The 21,193-nt window shown below is 42.4% G+C and overlaps 1 protein-coding gene across 4 annotated transcripts in view; it reads right to left on the reverse strand.

Annotated features, from left to right (window-relative positions):
• Gycbeta100B (guanylate cyclase soluble subunit beta-1-like) overlaps positions 1–21,193 on the reverse strand; it is a 47,531-nt gene that overhangs the window by 24,169 nt on the left and 2,169 nt on the right. Inside the window, exons 1-15 of one of the 4 annotated variants that reach the window (XM_070282074.1) lie at positions 20,150–20,577; positions 19,950–20,011; positions 18,944–19,017; positions 6,452–6,552; positions 6,131–6,249; positions 5,347–5,496; positions 4,950–5,271; positions 4,122–4,343; positions 3,923–4,034; positions 3,453–3,618; positions 3,141–3,223; positions 2,550–2,720; positions 2,328–2,399; positions 1,854–2,019; positions 1,574–1,711 (exon numbers count right to left, since the gene is read on the reverse strand). In XM_070282074.1, the coding sequence (XP_070138175.1) occupies positions 1,574–1,711; positions 1,854–2,019; positions 2,328–2,399; positions 2,550–2,720; positions 3,141–3,223; positions 3,453–3,618; positions 3,923–4,034; positions 4,122–4,343; positions 4,950–5,271; positions 5,347–5,496; positions 6,131–6,249; positions 6,452–6,552; positions 18,944–19,017; positions 19,950–19,952 (1,899 nt within the window). In that variant the 5' untranslated portion in view covers positions 19,953–20,011; positions 20,150–20,577. Of the gene's footprint in view, positions 1–1,573; positions 1,712–1,853; positions 2,020–2,327; positions 2,400–2,549; positions 2,721–3,140; positions 3,224–3,452; positions 3,619–3,922; positions 4,035–4,121; positions 4,344–4,949; positions 5,272–5,346; positions 5,497–6,130; positions 6,250–6,451; positions 6,553–15,403; positions 15,736–18,943; positions 19,018–19,949; positions 20,578–21,193 lie in introns of those variants that run through there. The other 3 variants (XM_070282073.1, XM_070282072.1, XM_070282075.1) reach the window with 3 other exon arrangements.

Genomic DNA, 21,193 nt, shown 5'->3' on the forward strand with positions numbered 1-21,193 from the left:
TACGCTCACAATTGCTTGTATTTTCTATATAGTGTGTGGATAGATAGGGTGGTCCACTTTTATGAATATATTTTTTGTATATTCCATGGTGTTTGATTTAAAAAAAAAAAAACGGATTTAGAGGTTTTTAGGATAAAAATTTAATGCAAATTTAAATAAAAATGTTGACAAACGGCTTTCTGTTAATAATTGTTTAAAAAACGTGAACCAAAGAGAATAAAGTTATTAAATTTAAATAAATAAATATAATACAAATTTCAACAAAAGCTTAGTTCTTCCAAAACTTAAACTAACTTCCACAACTTTTCTAAAATAGTCTGAAATGTGTAGTTTTGAGCCACCCAAACACCCACATAGATGCCAAGACATGTGCAAAAAGTGACAGACAAGCCACAAGCATTGTCCACACGTACAATGCTGTAATTGTGAAGGATGCCATCAAGTGGGGCATCCGCATCCTCGCCCTCATCCCCAGCCCCAGCCCCCTGCTCCTGCTTGTCTGCGTCCTGGCCTCGTCCTGTGGATCAACCCTAGTCTTGTCCTGCCCCCGCCGCCTCTCCCCCTCCGGTTACCCCTTCTTCGTCTTTATCTGTGGCCCTGCATGTGTGCAGTGTATTTTAAGCTTGAGCACTCAAAGCAAAAGTGTTTAAGCCAAAAAAAGAGAAAAGCAAGAGATAGTAGCAGGCAGGCAGGCAGGAGTCTACACTGCCTGGTGCTCATCCTAGGCCACATCCTCGTCCTCATCTCAACGTCTCTGGTGACAGTTGACGGTCAAGTGGCTGCTGGCAAGGTTGTGGGGCCATGTAGCTCGGACCGTGGACCCTTTGACATTGTGTGTCATCAATTTTGAATTAATTTTAGCCATTTTCCTCATATTGCTAACAAAAACTTTTCGCCATGGCCATCACCCCCGCCTTTGACTGAAACTTTGATAAATTCACTTTTTTTCGCAGCTCGTACTACGAGCTGTTAATATTTTACGTGCACTTGCCACTCAATCCTTACACTTCGAGGGATCGGCGATGGGATAGACATTGAAATTTATGCTCCATTGAGTTGCTCCTGCTGCTGTTGCTGTGCAGTTGCATTCTTGTTGCTTTTCTGCTGCTTTTTTGTTGTTGCTTTTCTGTTGCTCGAATGGCGCATTCTGCAACAAATTGCGCGAATATGCTCAAGTTGCATGCTCACACGAACAAACACGACACAAGGAGTCGCGGGGCATGACTATCCTCCAACTACTTTCAATGCGCACAATTAGAGTGACGCCTCCCATGGAAAAAAGGAGAGCTGCTGCCTCACCCCCATTCCCCATTCAGCGAGGCAGTGGCACTTGAGAAACTTGAACACAAGTTGTCAGTTGTGAATGCATTTTTGTTGCACGACAAACTCTGTCCAAAATGTGCCACAATGGCGAAAAGAATGCCAACCAAAACTGTCACGAAATATGATAAAAAGCGGTCCAAAGATTCAAATGCAATTGCGGAAAATTTTATCTAAATTTTGTTAGCCTTGTCAGCTGCAGACATTAAACTGGAATTTAAACTTTCTCGCTTTTCATAAAGAAATCACTCACCACTGGATTCGAGCCCATTTTAACGTTCTTGGCCATGTCCATCATGTCCAGGGCCACGCGTGCCATGCATTTGGCGTGATCCTCGCAGGGGTCCGGTAGTCCTGAAACGGCCATATACTTATCGCCCACAGTTTCCACCTGAAAGCACAGACACGATGGCATTGAAAGTTCGTCAGAGCCGAATTGAGAGATGACCCGGAATGAGGCCGAAACTCTTTTTAGTGGGTGGTTGAAAAATTGCAATTAAATGGCCCAAACTTTTATTTGAACTCGGACCCACCTTGTACACGTTGAGGTTGCGTTTGGAGTCCGTGAGAGCATCGAATACAGTATAGAGTTCGTTGAGCATTTTCACGATTTTCATGGCCCCGTCGGGATCCGTATTGGCCGCACAGTATTGGCCAAAGCCCACGATGCCGGAGAACATAAGCGTCACGGAGTCATAGCTGTCGAATGTTGGCGGAAATGGATGTTAAAAAAATATATATATTTGCCATAAATAAGCGGACGAAAATAAAGTAAATTGTTTGCTTTCCCAGCTATATAATGTACTGATAAAAAAAAATATTAATGAAATTTTTCAGAAACTTGAATGAATGGAGTCTAGGCTGTTTTTAGATTTTGAAATCTTAAGATTCTAAGATTTCTGTGTTAGAGAATTCTTAAGTCTTTATGCATTTGATGTGAACTAAAGCTTTTTCTTGCAGTGCATTTTTCCCCTTATAGGAAAAAACGGAAATTGACTTTTTCTTACCGTTTGGGTGGCACTGGACGCTGATGTCGTAACTCATTCGCCACCGACTTTGGCAGGACCGAATAGAGCAGCCTGCGGAGTATGACAAAGTAAAAGTGCAGGTGAATCGAGGACTCAGGACATGGGACATGAGACATGGAAAAGTAATTTTAATTTCGCGCCTGAGAGAATGTTTCAGGGCAGGGATCCATTAGGTAGTCGGCACTGTCATTTGTCATTTACCTGTCGGTCTTCTGCTTCTCGCTCTCCAGATCGCGGAACGTCTGCTGCAGCTTATCCGTCAGCATCTCCAGGTTCTTGGTTAGCTTGTATTCGGCCTCGAATTTCTCGGATAGCAGCACCAAATCCCTGGCAGCATCGTGGAGCGGCACATCCGAAATGTAGAGTCCTTTCCTGGAAACAGAAACGCAGAGCACATGCCGCATTCCGGCGTGAGTTCAAAGATGAGGCAAGAAAACGAAAAATGACACGCATTTTATTTTACTTAAGACTTTACGGCAAATCGCCTGGCAGGAAATAGAAACACAAAAATCTCCATTAGACTGGGGGCGTCCAAAAGCATTTTTAATGTCACCCATAAATTTAGCTAGCTGAAGGCGCATTTGTTTCAATTTGGCTCTCATATATACACAAAACCCCGAGGCATGCCCCATAATGCCACCAACATTTAAGAGCTAATGTCTTAAATATGGGCTTGCTAAAAAATCAAGCCATCCAGATGGGTTTTAATATTTTAAGGAAATACGTATAAATGCACCTTTAATATTTCAATGTTCCCTGTAATATAAAATCTTTTTAAAGAACCATACTCACTTTGTCAGATCGTCCAGATTCATGACGCTCGGGTAGCATTGAAACAATATCCGATCCGTTTCCGGAATGTACATCATTTGTCCCTGAGGAGGAGCACAGAAGCGGAGAAAAGATTATTTCCTTAGGGGGGCTCTTGCAGGATAAGCCATTACAATAAAATTGATTTTTATGCTGCACTTTGCGGCAGGCCAGGCATTAAGTTTAATGCCGAAGGAGGCAGCTGTGCGTAAGAGTCGATTTGTTTTTGGGTTTTTCATAACCAGCATGGCCAGATTCCCCGATTTTGGCCACGTCTACAGAATTACTACTCACCTTCAGTCTCAGAAAGCGCTGCTCGTGCCGGCTGCTCATGGCTCCCTGTCGTGTCTGGAGCACATAGATGGTGTTTATGTGGGACAGGATGTTCTCAAAGTTGAGTTGCAGGTGCGGCCGGATGGCCTCTACCACCTCTATCAGTGAGCAGTTCTCTTCGGCGACTCTGTTGGGAAAAACAGAACAAAAATTGGGATATAATATGGATGTGGTTGACTTTTCTTGAAATATTTCTAAACATAAAGACTGCCTAATGATTTTATATGTTTTTTTTATATTTTCAATATTTTTTTAAGACTTGTCTACTATTATTTTCCCTGTGTATCAAAACAAAAGGGGCACAGGCAAATCAGTGTGTTCCACTTAGCTGAATGGCTAAGAGCTGGCCTGGTTCTCTCCCCTAATGGGCACTAATCGCAAACAATGGCTCATAACTAACGGCGGACTGCAAAGCCCGGGCAAGGACTCACCTGGGGATTACTCGAGACACTGCCTTGCCTGCCTGGACGATTTTCATCTGTCTATCGAACATCAGGTGAAAGGGGAACACCTTGCAGAATGAGGCCGGCGATATCAGTGGAGCTGTGTAGAATTACGAGGCAACATTTGTTAGAAGATTAGTCAAGCAATTAGCGTAAGTAAGCCTGGCCTCCAAACGACCTGACTCACCTTCGCAGAGAAACTCCATGTCATCGACCACCTCGTCCTTCTTGGCGTCCACCTGCGACTTGGCCGCCACGTTGATTTCCCTTATCAGGAACTGCACATGGTCGTACCGCTCGATGTCGTCGCTTTTGTTCTTCAGGAGGCGCAGGCACTTCTGCTCCTTGTCGCCGTCGCAGTCGAAGCTGTCCTGGGCCATCGGGCATCCGCCGAGTCCAAGGGGGGTGTCTGCCAAAATGATTCAAGGCTTATTGGTTACTAAACAAATATTTGTGAACAGAATTCAACAAAAAAGGCTTGCTTTATTGGCGGTTGGATATAAAATGGAATACCAATTGGTTTCTTTTAAATGGTTTGTAAAAAAATTCACAAATGGCTTTGGTTCACACCCTTTGGTGGCAATATATGAGAGAAAATAAAATGGAACGGAATAACCAATAAACTGTCATTAATTGTAAATATTAAATCAAAGGTTTTTTATCTTCTTGAATAGTAGCGTAAAGGGTCTATTGGGAATGACAGAAGACTTATAATTTTTTACATTGAAATATTTTTTAAATAAATAATTTTATAATAAATATTCTTTGTCCTTTTCCTACTTGACCTAACTTCCATTGAAATATCAGTATTATCAATATTATCAATTGTATTTATTTCAACGAGAAATGAATTTTTCCACTTCTGGTCACCAAATAAATATATGAATCCCAACAGTCAATACAATTTACATTTATTGTCATTCCAGCTCTGTGATTTTTTCAATATGTTAATCATGACCGCAATAATTCTTTTTTTTACCTTTATGGGTGTATTTTTATGTATTTCTGCATTTACCTGTCTCGGTGGCAATCTGTTGGCCGTCGTTGTTGTTGTTGACGTTGCCGTTGTTGTTGCTGCTGCTGGCCAGGCCATTATTGTTACTGCCATTGTGATTATTGTTTCGCTCGGCATCCTGACTCGAAGGACCCAGGACAACCGTCGCCATTGCCGTCGTCGCCGCTGTCGTTGCCGTTGCTGTCGCCGTTGCTGTGTCGGTATCCAATTGCTGCTGTTCCCTGGCCAGGGCCCGTTCCTTTTCAGCCTCGTCGATGGGCTCGCCTTTGCGCTTTACAATGTCGATTTCCACCTCCACGCCGTGCAGCTTGGATGCAACGGCCTGTGAGCAAGAATACGATTGGAGAAGCGCGGAGGTGTCAATATTATAAGGTATGTGGTATTTTGAACGGCTCACCTTGACGATTCCGATGACGATGTGCTCCAGGCCCGGCCGTTCGGAGTAGTAGTGGAGCAGCAGCTCGCCATCCTTCTCCGTACAGCGGAAGGAAGGGGCTCGCATTCCAGGGTACAGAGTGCCCAGGTGGTCGTGCAGGGCGTCCAGATTCTGATTGCACAAATAAAAATTTAAACAAATTAAAACCAAAGAAAATTAATAATTAAATACATTGACAAAAAGCAGGATTTTTGAGAATCATCTAGCCATCAAGAAAATAAATTATTTGGTATTTTCTTTTTCTTAAAAGTAACTTCAAGCTTATTCCCAGTGTACTATTGTTGCTGTTAATGTTGTGGTGCAGACGAAAAAATTCAATTTCATTTTTCATTATGACAAAGGATTCGAGAAGCATTTGCGGTGAAAAATGTGGAAAATTGAAAATAAATCGAATGTGAGTGCAACAAAAGGCGTCCAGGGAAATGATGGTGCAAGGATGGGGGCAGGACGGTGGAGCAGATATGGTGTTGCTGCTGTGGTTACGGTCTGAGTGGGCGATGTGTGCGCTCAAGCAAAATACTTAATGCTTATCAATGATGGCGATGTCGAAGTCGATGTCTGCCACTGAGACTGAAACTGCCAAGGGAGCAGCTACATGATAAATGATAAATGACTTGGCCGACAAGGCGATACGGCGATGTGGACACACAACTGCAATTGTGTGAGCCGCAAGGATGCAAAGGGAAATGAGTGTAAAATGGCCTTCGATTAACCAAAATTACTGGCCACACAGTTGGCCAAGTACCTGGAGGAAATCACGTGGCGTGGCTCCCAGCACTTGCAGGATCTTATCGTAGCCCGAGTCCTGGCAGAACTCGAAGAATGTCTTGCCAAACAGTTCCAGGATGTCGTCAGCGGGTATATCTGTGGGTAAAAAGAATTTATTGAGATTAAGCATGGAGAGAGAAAGACATTAACGAGGTGGTCCCTTATGGAAATAACACACGTGAGCTGGTCCTGGCCACTAACTTGGCCAAGAGTGTTTACAACATACGTACAAGCGGGAAAACATAAGGGCCAAAAGGCAATCAACAATATCAGCTAACTACCCGGACTATATACTCACTCAGTATCTCGACAGCTGCTCCAATTAGATTGTATGTTATTTCGTCGTCGTAAATTTGTCGCACCAGGAACTGTCCCTCCATGCTGACCATGGCCTTTTTCCTGCAAAAAAAAAGAACCGAAAAGAGCCAAAAATAAGCAGCCATCAAAATCGAGTCAGGCGAAACCGCAAAATGGAATGAGGCCAGAAGGGTTTTTCCAGAATTTCCCATTTTTGGATGAAATGTGAAAGCCAGTAGGAGAGAGAGACAGAAAATGAGGAAGAGAGATGGAGAGAGAGAAAGAGAGAGTGGCAAATACATTAATTTTAATTAAATTGCTTCTGTGCTTGTGAATTTATGAGTGAGTGGCTGGGCTGGCGTTCCTGCTTTTGTATTTATGTGTCTGTGGGTCTGGATCTTTTTTCCTTTATTTATATACATATATTTTTTTTTTGAGGGGAGGACTTCAAACATCCTTGCCCATATGGCGGTCACTTTATATGCTTTCAGAAATTTATGTTTTTAATTAAGCAATGAAGACGAAATAAAGCCTTTCAAATGAAAATGTTCCGTGGTTATAAGGCTTGCTGTGGGGTATTAGCTTTTTGCTTTCTGATTTCAATTGTATGAGGTTTATTTCAGAGGAAATTTAATTTAAAAATGCTTTAATGATGACCTACTTTGAAGAAAAATTAGCAGTTCTAATAACGGAAGGTAGAATAGAGGAAAATAAGTTTTATTTACTTCCAAATTCAACTGTTTCGATGCAATTGGAAGCAAATATTGGAAACATTGTGCCAATTCTGCCAATTCTACTGGCACTTCCTGCTTTCTCCAGCTTACTTTGTTAGTGTTTGTTCCTTTTCATTGCCAAAAAGTCAACTTCTTGTTTATCTATTTATTCGTTTTTATACACAACCATATCAGAACTCAAGCTAAATACAATGGAATCAAGAAGTCAAGAATCTTAGCAGCAACTGAAAATCCTTAAAATTGCTTTACAGCTTAAAGTAAGCATTTTATATCCCTCGAAGAGAAAGTTGGTGGCGATTTGAATTGAATAACAGTAACAGAAGAAAGTAGGAACTAGAGAGCCTTCGGTTTCAGCTGTTTCTCCCATTGCGAACATGGTGCAAATCGACTTTATTATTTAATAGAACTTGTGCCAAGCTGTTACCAAAACAAATTGAATACAACGTGCTGGCGGAGAAAGTAGTCGGCAGGAGAAAGGCGGCAGTGAAAGCGAAAAGCGCCAACATTGCAGAATTGAACCAAGAAAAGAAGTAATAGAAAAGTAGACTTTGTACGTGCCAAAGTTTTTCCATTTTCTCTACGCAAATCTTCTGATTTGTCGTCGCCGGAATTGGGTAAGTGGGCGTGGCGCCTCAGGTGAGCTGAGGTGTGGTGGCAACAGCTCGGCATTTCATTATTGCTCATTTCAGATGCGAACTGCAGCGCTGGCAGTAGCAAAGCAAAATAAAATAAAATAAAAATCAAACGTCGTAGCCAGAAGATGCCGGTGAATTGCAAAATGTGTCAGCAGCTGTGTCGTTGAAATGTGAGAAACATTTTCAGCCACGATGGATGATTGAGCTGTGTGCAGTGCAGCTTGGGTGTTGCAATGTTGCACAGTTTAATTTTCCAATTCCTCTTCTAGCCACACGCACATGTGACAGGGCGATAAGTATTTTATTGTAAGAACTGATTTTTAATTTCCTGAACTGCCAGCGGACATTGAATGGCGAACCGGAACCTGGAAGTGTGAGAGCCAGCAACCTTCGACGATGGCCGAGAAATTCTGAGGAAATTTCTGCATATTACACACCAAAAATGGAAATTGATTTTCCCCAAGCAATTTATTATTCTATGAAATATGGACTGCGGTTGCCAGCAGTTGGGGCAGTCAGAGCTTTTAGGGGAAACACGAAATTAAACCAAAGATTTATGCCAAGTGCATGCATAAATTCTACGCCCAGTCACGAAAGCTACTTGACGAGCCTTAAAGACCTTAAAGATCCATTCAACTGTAAACGAAGATTCTGGCTTATTTTCTATTTAATTGTTCAGGTGAGGTGAGAGAAGTACAGGTGTTTCGTAAACGCTTCTATCTGCTCGGGCGCCAGCGCTCAGCACAGGCGATTTAATTTCATAAAGTCAACACCCCAGAGTTGCCGAGAGCTGCCCAGAAAATGTCTATCATTTTTATTGTGCCAGCAAGGCAACATTTTGTGCCGTAAATTAAATTATGCTGCACGTTTTGGCCCGGGACCGATGGTTTACCTGTCGGCCTGTCTTTCCCATCCAAGCCAGGTCGGGCCAACGCTGCGTATGATTGATTTTTATTGATTTAAATGTGCGTGTGTTGTGTCAGCGTTCCAATGTCTCGCGTCGGTTGTCGTTGGTCGGTTTTGTGTTCTGAGCGCCTTTTGATCGACAACTTAATTGAAAAAGTTAATGTTCCAGTGTATGTAGGTAGGTGTGTGTATTTGTTGAGCCACAAAAAAAAAACGAAAAAGAAATCGGAATTTGTCCATTGGATTTGGGCACGTTCAGGTTTTTCCTGCTCCTAATGCAATTTGTCATTAATTCCCCCGACACACACACACACTCAGTAAAAAAGTTTGCCATTAAATTTCGCACATTTGCGGCAGCATAAGCATCAATTAATCCGAGCTGTAAAAATTAATTACGCACACACGCCGCCAATTTATGAGCCTGCCCTGCTTGCCTCTCCTTCTCGTCCTTTATTTTTTTTCCCTTCCTACTTCCGTCTTCCTTGTCGTAGTCTCTTAGCCAGATATTGCGTATACGCCGCATTGGCCCGGCAAATGCAAGGCGACACTTAGTAGCATCCTCTCATCGCTTTCATTACAAATTCAATTTCCGCCCCCGCAGCTCACTGCCCAAGCTGATTTTGCCGCGGCTCCGGCTCGCACTTTAAACTCATTTAAATATTGTTTACGCTGTGACAACGACAGTCGACGGAGAAGACGGCCGAAACTAAGTGGCTTAATCTGCCAAAACGGCAGAGGAGCCGTCCCAAAGAAATATGAAAACATTTCGCGCCTAAGTAGCTTAGGCCACGCCGAGGCAATATGCCCAAATTGTTTTTGTTTTCCTTGGCGCTATTGGCCGTCCGCGCTATTGTTGGTTTAAGTTTCACGCGCGATGCCTTTTCTGATTCCAAAACAAACCTATATATATATATTATATCCCCCATATATCCCGAATGCTCCACTGCTTCGGGTTTCTGGTTTGAAAGCTCTCGCGTGTAAATATTATTATTTAATATGCCAATCGCCTCAGCCATTCCCGGTCCCATTGGTGTAAAAAAATAAATAATAAACTGCGAGTGAGAGCGGAAAAAACGGGGAATGTTGAACCCATGAAATTTACGCACCACTGACACGCGTTCTAACACTCCGCTTTTCCGCAATTTTCCTTTTCAGCCGGGTCCCCTGGATTTCCCACCATGCTGTGACGGTCTCCTCACATGACTCGTGCTTTTTATGACAGCGCATTAAATCGCTTTATTATGAACTACTTGTTGACTTTTGGCAGCTGAAACTTAAAGTTGGCTTAGTCCTGCTGGGCGATGGAATGTCAGACCGCAAGTTGTGAAAATTCAAAATCAATCGTCTAATTTTAAGCTGACTTGTGCGGTTGGCTGTGGCATTTCTAATTAGTTTCCCATTAATTTGTGGTTTGGCTTCCAAGATTCGACAAATCAGCACAAGCTATGTTATATACGAAGTCAGGTGAGCGTTTTCTCACTAAAGTGTATGTTTCTGGATTGTATTTTTGTTCTAAGGCATCTGCCTTCAAAATATATTACCTATTGATGAAATTATTGACCTAGATTAAAGGTGCTTATCCTTAATCTTTTCCACCAAAAAGCTAACACCCACGAACATATGTATGTACTTATCCACCCACATGAAAATATATACGTGTTTATGCACTCCACCTAACCGACATTAGTGCATTTTCTGGGCAGGCACTTAGCCAAGAAGTACGGAAAGCCAAGTCGCAGAAAACCACGCCATTTGGCCTTGTTCAGAGGTAGAATAATGTGTCTCACTTGGCCTAATGATGCCAACTAAATGCTTTCATAGAGTATACCCAAGTCAGGTTCAAGCAAATGCAACTTGCATTTGAAATTCCAGCAAGAAAAGAAGAGGAACAAGAGCCGGCAAGAAACGGAAGCGAAATAAGGTTAAAAGCCACTTAAGACTTGGCCAAGTTAATGTGCCACATAACTCAAGTGAGTCACATGTTTTATTGTCCCGGTTGCAGACTTGGTCCGGACCATAGAGCTCGCAGCTTGCAGGCCAAGTTAGTGCCAGGGTCAGGATGAATTAGCCAAGAGCGGAGCTTTAATCGAATGCTGACGGCGGGCTATTAACATTGAAATTACAACCCATTACAACTGGAGGGAAAAATCACTTACTATTTTGGTTTAAGAAACTAAATTTGTATACTTTAAGCACTATTTTAAGCTTCTTATTCATCCGTATCTTCCATATAGAATTCAAAAGGAGAAATCAATCTTTTTCAGCTTATTTTTCTCTGTGTTTTTTTGCTTATGCTTATGTTTCTGTGGTAATCCCCGAGGCGTGTTATTCAAATCAGGCTAAAAAGGCAGTGGCGGAGGTGCTGCTCTAGTTTTCCTGGCAGCGGAACCGGAACATCCACCCAGGGACACCCCACACTTTTTGGGATCTAGAGCACACAGGCTAGAGGATGGAGGACAGAGGATGAAGGATGTCTGATGTCTCGTGTGTATTTGTATGCGATTAGCGTTAAACCGCTGCCAAGCAATTCACATGCAGACGTGCTGTACCTCGTTAATGATGATGGACCCTGAATCTGTTCAAGCCCATGTTCAAGCTCGTCAGCTTCCCCCAGCTTTCCATGGCTGAGAGCCAGAGCCTCATCATCATTATTAGCATCATGGCTTCCTGGCTGGCATTGTCATTGTCAGTGCCATTGGCTTACTAAAGTCGATTTTGCTGGGTATTAGCATTTTTACTGTCGTTAAGCTCCATCGGCCATGGGGCGTATGATTAACCTTTAATGCAGCCTCAAGTGTCTAGCACCTCGTGACAAAGAAATTGTTATATATTATATTTAATACATAAATCGTATAGCCTGGCCAAAATGAATGAATCGCACTTTTGGCCAGGCCCATTAATAACTGTCCCTATGCAAGCCCAAGACACCCCCGACTTGTATTTTTTTTTGTGCCCCAGTCTGGTCATTTATTACCGCTGTCCATTCATTGGATCGGAATATCCTTCTCCCGCTCCAAGTGCCATCGATTCCCTTTGGTTTTTATCTACGCATGCACTGTGACATCTCGAAATTAGGACATCATTAGCAACTGTCGATGCCGCCACGACTGTCGACTGTGGACTGCCAATGCCCGGCAATGCTCCCTGATAAATGTTGAACAAGCCACAGCCCATCTCTCACAGGGGAATTTGCGGTTGACTGCCACGCCTCCACCATGGCTCCCTCCCGGGGCATCTACCGCCCACCTCCCGCAGAGCTTAATTTTGGTTACAGCCGAGTGGGGGGCAGAAAAAAAATTAAGCCGCGTGCGAACCCTCAATACAATTAGTTTTTAAAGCTGCCCTGAGGCGGCATTACGAGAAAATTGCCTTTAATGTATGCCAAGCAGATTCTCGTTTAAAAGCCGGTTAGATATGGGTTCAACAGTTGCTACACAACAACAAATATTTTATTATCTACAGGGCTTATGCTGAAGACAAGATATTTAAAGTAGTTACAAATTGTTGTACATCAATATTATTGTAGCCTAACAGAAAATAAATATATTCCATATTTTGTAAACTTTTTTTCAACCATTTCCCAAGTGTAAAGTTAGCGTGCCAACTATTGGAACCCTCACAGAACCAGCCACGTTTGAAAAATGAAATACAAATTCCAATCAGATGGGAAATTCGATTTACATTTTCAACTAGCAGTTGCCCGCTCTCGAATGCCAACACAATTTGCAACGGCCGCCTGTCCGGAACCAATTCCGCATTCGAATGCAGCCCCCAGCTGGTTCTGGATCTTGGCCCTAATGATGGCCGAGGGCTGTGAAGAGCTCCAGAGCTCTATGGAGGCCTGGTAGAGGCCAAACAGACACAAATGTTGCAAATTTACGGAGGCACATGGCAACACTTCCGGCTTGTTGGTGCTGCAGTTGCAATACCAATGGCAGTGACAATCGCAAATATGCCCCAAAGCATGTTGAGGAAAATGTCTTGTTTTGCTGTAAAATGCAAATGAGCGGATGAGATCCCACTCGAGCATCATCGGTTCTAGGGAAAATCTGAACAGGAAACAGGACACAGCAACGGCAACACATTTTTCATTTCTTTTGTCTGGTCAAGAGGACATGATTTCAATATGGAGATTTCACTCGGCGGGCAGCAAACCAAATGCAATTTCGAAATGTTACAAATGCGCACTGGGAGCATTCGTTGTGGTTTTAAGTTTTATTAAAAAAAAGGACAAAAACAACAACATAGTGACATATAAAAAATGGATGGTGGGAAAACGTTTGAGCCACGCTCTGTTGGCCGTTTGGCAAGCAGCTGAACTGACCCTCCCGCACATATGGGGGGGAAAATAAATTGCTTTTAAGCGACGTGTCCTGGTCGCGCCGGCCCAAAGGACCTCGGCGAGTGGAGCGTGTCGCAATTCGCAAAATGCAATAAATACAAATTTCACTGATGCATTTATGCGGGAACTACGTGCAGAGTCACTCGCTTATTTAATTATCCGCCAGAGTCCGGAGCCCTTACTGGACGTGAACGTTGCGTATCCGCCCTGTTGGCCGACCAACATATTTTCGGCTGACTCACTTTATTTAAATTTACTAGCTTGTGGGTGCCTTCCCCACTAACAGCTAGTAACCCAAAACCTAGGCTACATAATTAATGTGTATTTGTATCATGGAAATATTATTACAAATTAATGGAATTTTCGGTGGTGTTTAGTTTTGTGCGAAAGCCATGGAATATGTAATTAGGCTGAGCCGTCGAGCGAATTGAAAGCAATATAAGGACCACAGTATCCAATACCGAGTGTCTGTGGGTTTTCAAATTAACGTGAGGCGAGCGGGCAGGGGGCTTCAAAGCTGTTTGTTTAAGTGGAGGCGGTTGATAAACAAATATTTGATTTTACCCTAGAAAGTGGCCTTTTAAAAGGCTATGATGAAATAATGATTTGGAAAGTGTTTATAAGAGACTTTGCAAAAAAAGCTAAAACATAATACCTTTAATAGACACATATAGCTAAAATAATTGATTGAAATTAAGATAATTAATATTTCGTGCTTGCTACCATTTTTCTTGTTATTCAAAAAGCAATCGCCGGGTTGTTACATTTCCAATTAAGTGTTTCTGCTTCTCAAAATGACTATTATTATGGGTAACTACTGTCAGTTTTTCACTTTTCTTGAATCGATTAATAACGGCTATCCATTCTGCCGTTGTCTGCTTAATGACTGGCCCATAATCGGCTGTTCAAGTGTCAGCCTGGCTGCCAAGGAGGCTATAATTAGCCTCCTTGTGCTTTATTTTATTTAGATTATTGCACACCATTTGACTTTAACGCACGAAAGGACACTAGCCTTCCCTCTCTATCGTTCTGTATTGGCCCCATTGAGAAGCCATTTAGGACGATAATGGTCGAGAGGCGGACAACGAAGGCGTCAAGTGGCACATTGCGTATGCGCAACGTTTACATCTTTTGGGGCAAAGTCGTTGGGGCACGCACGCGACGCATAATTCATAAAGCTATAAAAGTGGAGGGCCAACATGAAACGGCAGCGCAAAACTTTCAACAATAAACTGCGGAAACTCGGTAAGGAGATTATAGTGGGTGATATTTTCAGGACCTTACCACCCACCCACCACCAAAAAAAAAGGTAAAATAAAATATAAGAAAATATGAAGCAATCAAACAGACAATAAATGAAGCAAAAGGAGTCGCATCCAGCCTGAGAAATGCAATCAAAGCAAAAAGTAATCTCGGCGATAAGTGCGAAAACGTGTCAAATGACAGGATAAAGGATGCTCCTAAGGAGCAGGGGGCGTGGCTGCAGCTGACACGGAGCAGCTTGCCCGCATCACGGCAGTCAATAAAGCGTAACAATATTTGGCGCATTTGGAGTGGGCGGTCGAAGTGGCGGCGTGGCAAGTGTGGGTGTGGCAGCCGAAAAACAGTTGACAAAATGGCAACGACAGTTGGAACGGCAATATGAAAATATTGTAAATGCAAAAAGTTGAGCAGAAACTTCAACAAGGCCAGGGGGAAGTGAGGAGAGAAAGGGTGAAGAACAGGTGCTTCTGTTATGTTTGCCGCCAGTTTGTTTGCTTTTTGTGTTTGTGTTTGAAGCAGCCTGTGGCAAAGTTTCCTCCAAAAAAAGTTCTGAAGCTCGAATTTCTAGAGAGACTTTTTTTGGTCTGGTTGTTTTGGGCAGGCCAACGCACATTTTTTGACGCATTAGCACGCGTACGTCTCCACACACACCCATATCTCAGCATCCCCAACTCGTTACAGGCCTCAAGAATGCCATTTCCCTGTGTATTACAGACACACACATCGTTGTGGCTCACGCACACCACTTGAAAATCGACTCAAATTTCCATAATGTCTGCCATGAAAATGCGATCGATTTTCGAGGGGTGTGAGGTGTGGGAGGCAGCGAATAACTGAGGGGAAAAAAGGACATAATGCTGCGGGCGTGTGTGTGCGTGTGCTATGAATATCTAAAAAAAAAGCAGCACTCATGGCCAAAAAAAGCAGAAGGGCGAGCAAAATAGCAAAGTCAGGTCATTGGGCGAGTGTGTGGGCGACTAATGGCCTGAAGCAACCAAAAAATAAGCTGGAAGCCAAAGCTATATATAAATACTTTCACAGATATAGATACATATGTATGATGGTCTCCTTACAAATGCGCTTTTAATGGCAAAGGATTCGCAAATGCCTGCAATCAAACAAAATCGCGGGCCGAGGATGCTTGACAAAATGCTGCCTGATTGCTTTTCCTTCTCCAGGACCTCCAAGATAGAACCTTCAGCTACCTCCCTACCTCCGTCAATCACCCAATCAACCTGATGGAAATTCCGCCCAAGCGAAATGAAGATTGATGGATTTTCAGCATTTGTCACTCCTTTGTACTCCACCTCCCACTGCCAACCACCAGGCGGAGCTAATAAGTCGCAAAAATATTTGGTAAACGGCAATGAAACGTGTTCGCCTCAAAAATTTCCAACAAATTTACATTTAATATGACAAGTCGGCGTTGACGTGCTTGGAAAAACTTTCCAAGCCCATATATCAAGTGTATCCCTGACAGAATGGGAACAGTAGGGGTCGCACCTGACTGGAGCTGGAGCTAGGGAAAAACATGAGTTCATGCCACTAAAAGCACTCGACACTTTGGCAAATTAGTGATATCATTAAATCAGGACAGAGAGAAAGGATGAGGCACCGGGAACCCATTAGCCTGAATTGGCGGCTGACCAAAGCATCAGCAGCTGCGGCTCATATGACAGGCCATCTGTATATCCATATATATCCCTTAGATATATATACTGATATATATAGAAAGCACACACTGTCCAGTTGACTGACATATTGACTCACTCGCACAAAGGGAAAATCCAATTCCAGTTGAAGCTCTGAGCTAAGCAGCTCAGCGACAGACTTTCGCCCGTGGCCGCATTGTGGTCTGTCGCTGTAAACCATTTTATAGGCAAATCGATTTTTGTCTAAAGTGCCACAAACACGCACTGCCGCAGCAGCAGCAGCAACAGTAACAGCAGCAAGGATAACAATACAGGATCTGAGGCAACAAGAACACAAGAGAAGCCAAAGGCAGTGGAAATAACAATAACGCGAATGGACTTTGTCTGAGGGTGTATTAGTTTAACAACTGGCACTTGGGCAGCACAGCAAAAAATTTAAATGATAAAAACTATAAGACCTATCTTGAAAATTTATAAAATACCTATTAGTTTTATAGAAAATAGGGAGTAAAGAGCCAATATATTTCAATGAATATATTTCAAGAAAGCTTTCACAAAATTCAACAATTTTCTATTTCTAATTTTAGGAAAAGATTCTTGTTGGACTTTCTACTAGCTTTAAATCCTCCAAGCCCCAAAGGATTCAAATTTATCTTAATCTCTTGAATTCCATTATAGCTTTAAACTGGAAAGGAAGCCTTTGTTTTCCCGCTCCACCCGGCAGCATCTTATTTAGGCAAATTAATGAGCCTCATTCTCAGATTGATGTGCTGCAATTATGCGCCCCGACCAAGTGGCATGAAGCACTTAACGCACTGATTCTGATTAAGTGGACGCAAACATGAGATGTGAAGCAGCAAATGCGAATGGAAGAAAGCGAGCGAGGAGGATCCAAGGATACGTCCTGTAGGACCCGAAACATGCCTGAAAAGCAATCGGCAGACAAAGAGGTAGACCGACCGCACAACTATCACTCAATGCGGTCAGCTGGGGTGTCAATCAAGGCGAATGAATGCCACTGCCAATGGCAAGGGGTTCTGGGGTGGTGTGAGGTGGGTGGCTATCCCTGTGTCCTCGACCTGCACCCCTTTCTCCCAGCCTTCTCCGGCTTTCTTCTCTTTAATGAACGCTTTGACAAAGCCTCAAGTGCGAGGACGGCGACAAACGACAAACGATGTGGCCCCTTCGAGGACTCTGGCCTCAGTCTGAGGCCGCAGGACTAAAGACACAGGACGATACAGGCCCCGTCTTTGTCTTGGCGCCTCAAGTGCTGGATAATGAGTTTGATTCTCGGTGCAGCGATTGCCCTCGGCATTGCGGCTACGATTGGGTCTACTGCAGGACTGGGGCTGCCAACTAACTGCAATGTAATTAAAGGCACGTCAATGCCGCGCCCATTGACTGGAATTTAAATCGAAGGACTCTGAACTGGCTCCTGGAAAAATTGGATATTTTATCTCATTAATACAAGGAGCACGTATTGAACACAAACAAGGAAGACCCTGGTTCTTTAAAAATTTAAAATTGACAGTCCTGTATCAGTTTCACAAAAAAAGGTAGAAAGTTTCAAGCAGCAAGCCTATGGAAAAATAAAAGAAGCTACTGAAGCTTTTGTTGTTCTTTAAATAAAAACCTAAAGAACATTTTTATAAAAGATATTGGATCATTTCTCAGCTTCATAATAGACAGAATTTTTCATAGAAAAGTAAAACAAAATATTTCCCAAGAACTTTTAAATTTTATTAGAACCCTTTATAGATCTTAAATATTTTTTTAATAGAATATGCATATTGTTAAAACTCGACATCTTGTCTTGACCTTTTTAGCAGTGTTCTTGGCCATTTCTTCGTTTTTGCCATTGCTACCTTTTGCGCCTCTTGCCGACGATCCTACTAATGAGAAAAGTTGGTAATGTTTTCCTTTTATTCCTGCTCCTTTTTGGCCATAATTAAAGGGTTGTCTGGGCCGATGCCCAGAACCAGTTGCCTCTTGCCTCTTGCCTGGCTCAATTCATTAGCAATCTGTAAACGTGGCCAATACAAATGGCAAGTGACTTGCGGTTAAACAATCCAAAATCATAAATCACGGGCAATTAGGAGGAATACTCGTTCCGTCTATGACTCAGAGGACATGGCTAACATATACACCCAGGCACACCACCACATGTAGCAATATCAATAACTTAATTAAGATAAATGCGAATTGTATATAGCCAGTAGACACACTAACACTCCCATAAACCAACAGTCACACATACAAGCATAGAAAAGGACGATTGGCCGTTACAGGGCGTTGATTTCCGTTAACGGGTTACACTTAAGAAAATATTTGTTATAATTTGTTAAATTAGTTTTAAAATAATTAAGTATTCTTTTTATTTCTCTTGAATATGCGCGGTTTTGTTTATAAATATTTCAATAAATACAACTTCTTGAAATATATTTTTAAGTGTACCTGTAGGCTGCACTTGTTGGGCCCAACCTACTGGATTTCCTAGCCTGGGAACACCGGTACGCATTAATGCGACGCGTGTTCTGCTTGTTTATGTTCCGCCAACAACAAACACACACACAGCACACACACAATTAATTTATGTATATCCCACTATGTTTGGGTGGGCGTGGCAGGCCCCTCAAGTAAGTCCATGTCCATGTCCAATGTGAAAAATGGATAATTAGTTAATTGCGGTACGTGGCAGGCAAATATGAGGAGGGTGTCTGGTCGGGGATTTATGTATTTTAGTTATTAATTAAGTGCGCGCTGCTGTTAATCTGTTTGTGTAGTCGCAATTTCCTAGATCCTTGAATATAAATGGAATAATATCCGAGGGATATTCCCGGTAATAAGAGAACTTGAGAAGATGGCTTTGTTATCCGAGAAGTTTCCGAAAATGGATGATAGAGTTGTGTACTAATGTTTGCTAATGAGTTTCTGTGTGAATAAGATTTTAGCTCTACTTACTTGATTTTTTCCCAAATCTCGTCGCCAAAATGCTTGAGCACCAGCAGCTCGAGGGCGTAGTTAACAAAGCCATACTGTGAGGGGAAAAGAAAGCACAGGAACCGATTAGTACTTATGTATGTACGTTTATTTTTATTGCATCTCTTAAATAAACGTCAATAATTTTATAGTATCTACTGGAGACTGGACTCTCAATTGGCATCGTTAAAATCTGTACAAGTCCAGCAAGAAGTATCCTCTGGACTTTAATTGCACTCCCAGGCGGGACAGGCAAGCCTTGATTCAAGTCAATAAATTTGAAAATATGCGAAATCAATAGGTATTGCGCATTTTCATTTTCCTTTTCATTTTCATTTTCATGTCGTTTTAAATGTATCCGAAAAGCAATCAATTTGATTTGTTGTGCGAAATCAAAACCCAATACAGGACGAAGGGATAGCAGTGAGCAGTGAGTATAGAAACACATACCAACGGTATCCAGATGCGTAGCACAATCAATCGCTTCCGCCGGAAGTAATACTAAACAAGCAAAATACTTGAGATATATTTACATACATTACGCATACGTCTAGTTGGCCACACACGAGGCAACGGCTCCTGCCAGCTCACTGTGTTTGTGTTTGTGTCTGCCACTCTTGCTGTTGCTTTTGGAATTTTATTTTTTCTGATTCCTTGCTGGGGTTTGTGCTTTTCTGCTCGGCTGTCTGATGAAGATGTATCTAACCGATATTTGATGTTTATTGCCTTCGGTGGGCACATTGAAATGTTGTAGCATCGCCTGGCTGCCGCCACACCCCCGTGTGAGTAGGGTATTGGAAAAAAGGAAAATCATTGCGAATGAGGATGTTGGAAATGCTGCGAAAATCGCAATCATTAGATCAACATTTCTCTGCATATGTCAACACAGGTGGAGCCAGTTGATGCTCTCCGAAGGTTTACAAATAAAACAGCACAATCTGATTGAGGTGGCTTTGAAGTTTCTTCTACAAATTAAACCTTAACTTACCATTTTGTAGTCACTTTTTTTCCTTCTTGTTGTTAATTGAAAAGCTTCAGGCGCATATCACTCTGAAATCGTACACCAGAATTTAATATTGATATTGCAATTTAATTCATTTTCACTATTTGTCCGTACGACTCGGAAATTTCCACCATCACCCTGCTGCCACTGTGACAGTGAAAATGTAATAAATTTTATTTGTTTACTCAGTTGATATGACTGTTGTGATAAGCGCAACAAAAAGTGTAATGAAAATATCGTAAACACTGCGGTCTGCTAGTATAATTATTGAAATTATAAGAGTGCGATATTGTGGAAGGTATGTTTGTGTTTATGCTTCACTGTTTGCCATTTATGGCTTGGAAATAACAATCGCCACTGCGGTATGAATATTTTATGAATTCTAAAATCGGCTTTGCCATTCATTTGATATTCCTTCTCCTGCTTCTACCCATTAAACAGAAGCTCCCATCGCTTTAAATACCGACACTAATCGAATATTTAAATGAGCGTAAAAAGAAAAGTTCGCCCAAGTGGCCCCAATGTTTTCGCCCAAAAAACTCGACAGTAAAAATGTCTGAGGCCACTTCGACTGCAGGGTGGCTGTTACAACTGAATTTTTGTGTGCTATGTATGCGCTTGTTTGTTGCATGCCACATGCAACACGTGCACAAGCCAAAGGCAGAGCACAATAGCCCGCACACACACCGAAAACCGGCGGCCCCCAGCCATCAACTGGGTCACAACGGGGCAAGAAATAAAAGGTGCTTGGAATTCGCCAGCCAGAATTTGTTATCCCCTGCAACCGCAGAAAATCGAACAGAAATTTTTTCCACCTGGGATATAATTCAAAACTTTGGAGGTGTGAGAAACTTTGGAGGTGTTATTTTCCAAAAAGGCTTTTTAAACTCCTTCCTCTTTAAGGAAGGATTTTAAAATAAAATATTTTAAAGGTGGCAGTCGAAACTTAAGGCTACTTAAAGATAAAATTAATTACTATAAGTACCCTTGCAGAAACTACCAATGCCACAATTCAAGGATTCTTTTGAGAAGGGTATATAAACGTGTCTAGAACAGCAACTTGGCAAGGCAGCAATGGCCAAAAGCAGTAGAAATGGCAACAAAGGATGCATACGGCTGGTTAATTACATAAACACACACACAATCAAGTGTCTAGTACACACACCTGTTCAGGTGAGTGTGCGAATGAGCGAGTCTCGAAATTTATGCGCCACGACGAGTGCAGGGCA

The sequence above is a fragment of the Drosophila bipectinata genome, chromosome 3R, assembly GCF_030179905.1.
Source record: "Drosophila bipectinata strain 14024-0381.07 chromosome 3R, DbipHiC1v2, whole genome shotgun sequence".
Taxonomy (NCBI): domain Eukaryota; kingdom Metazoa; phylum Arthropoda; class Insecta; order Diptera; family Drosophilidae; genus Drosophila; species Drosophila bipectinata.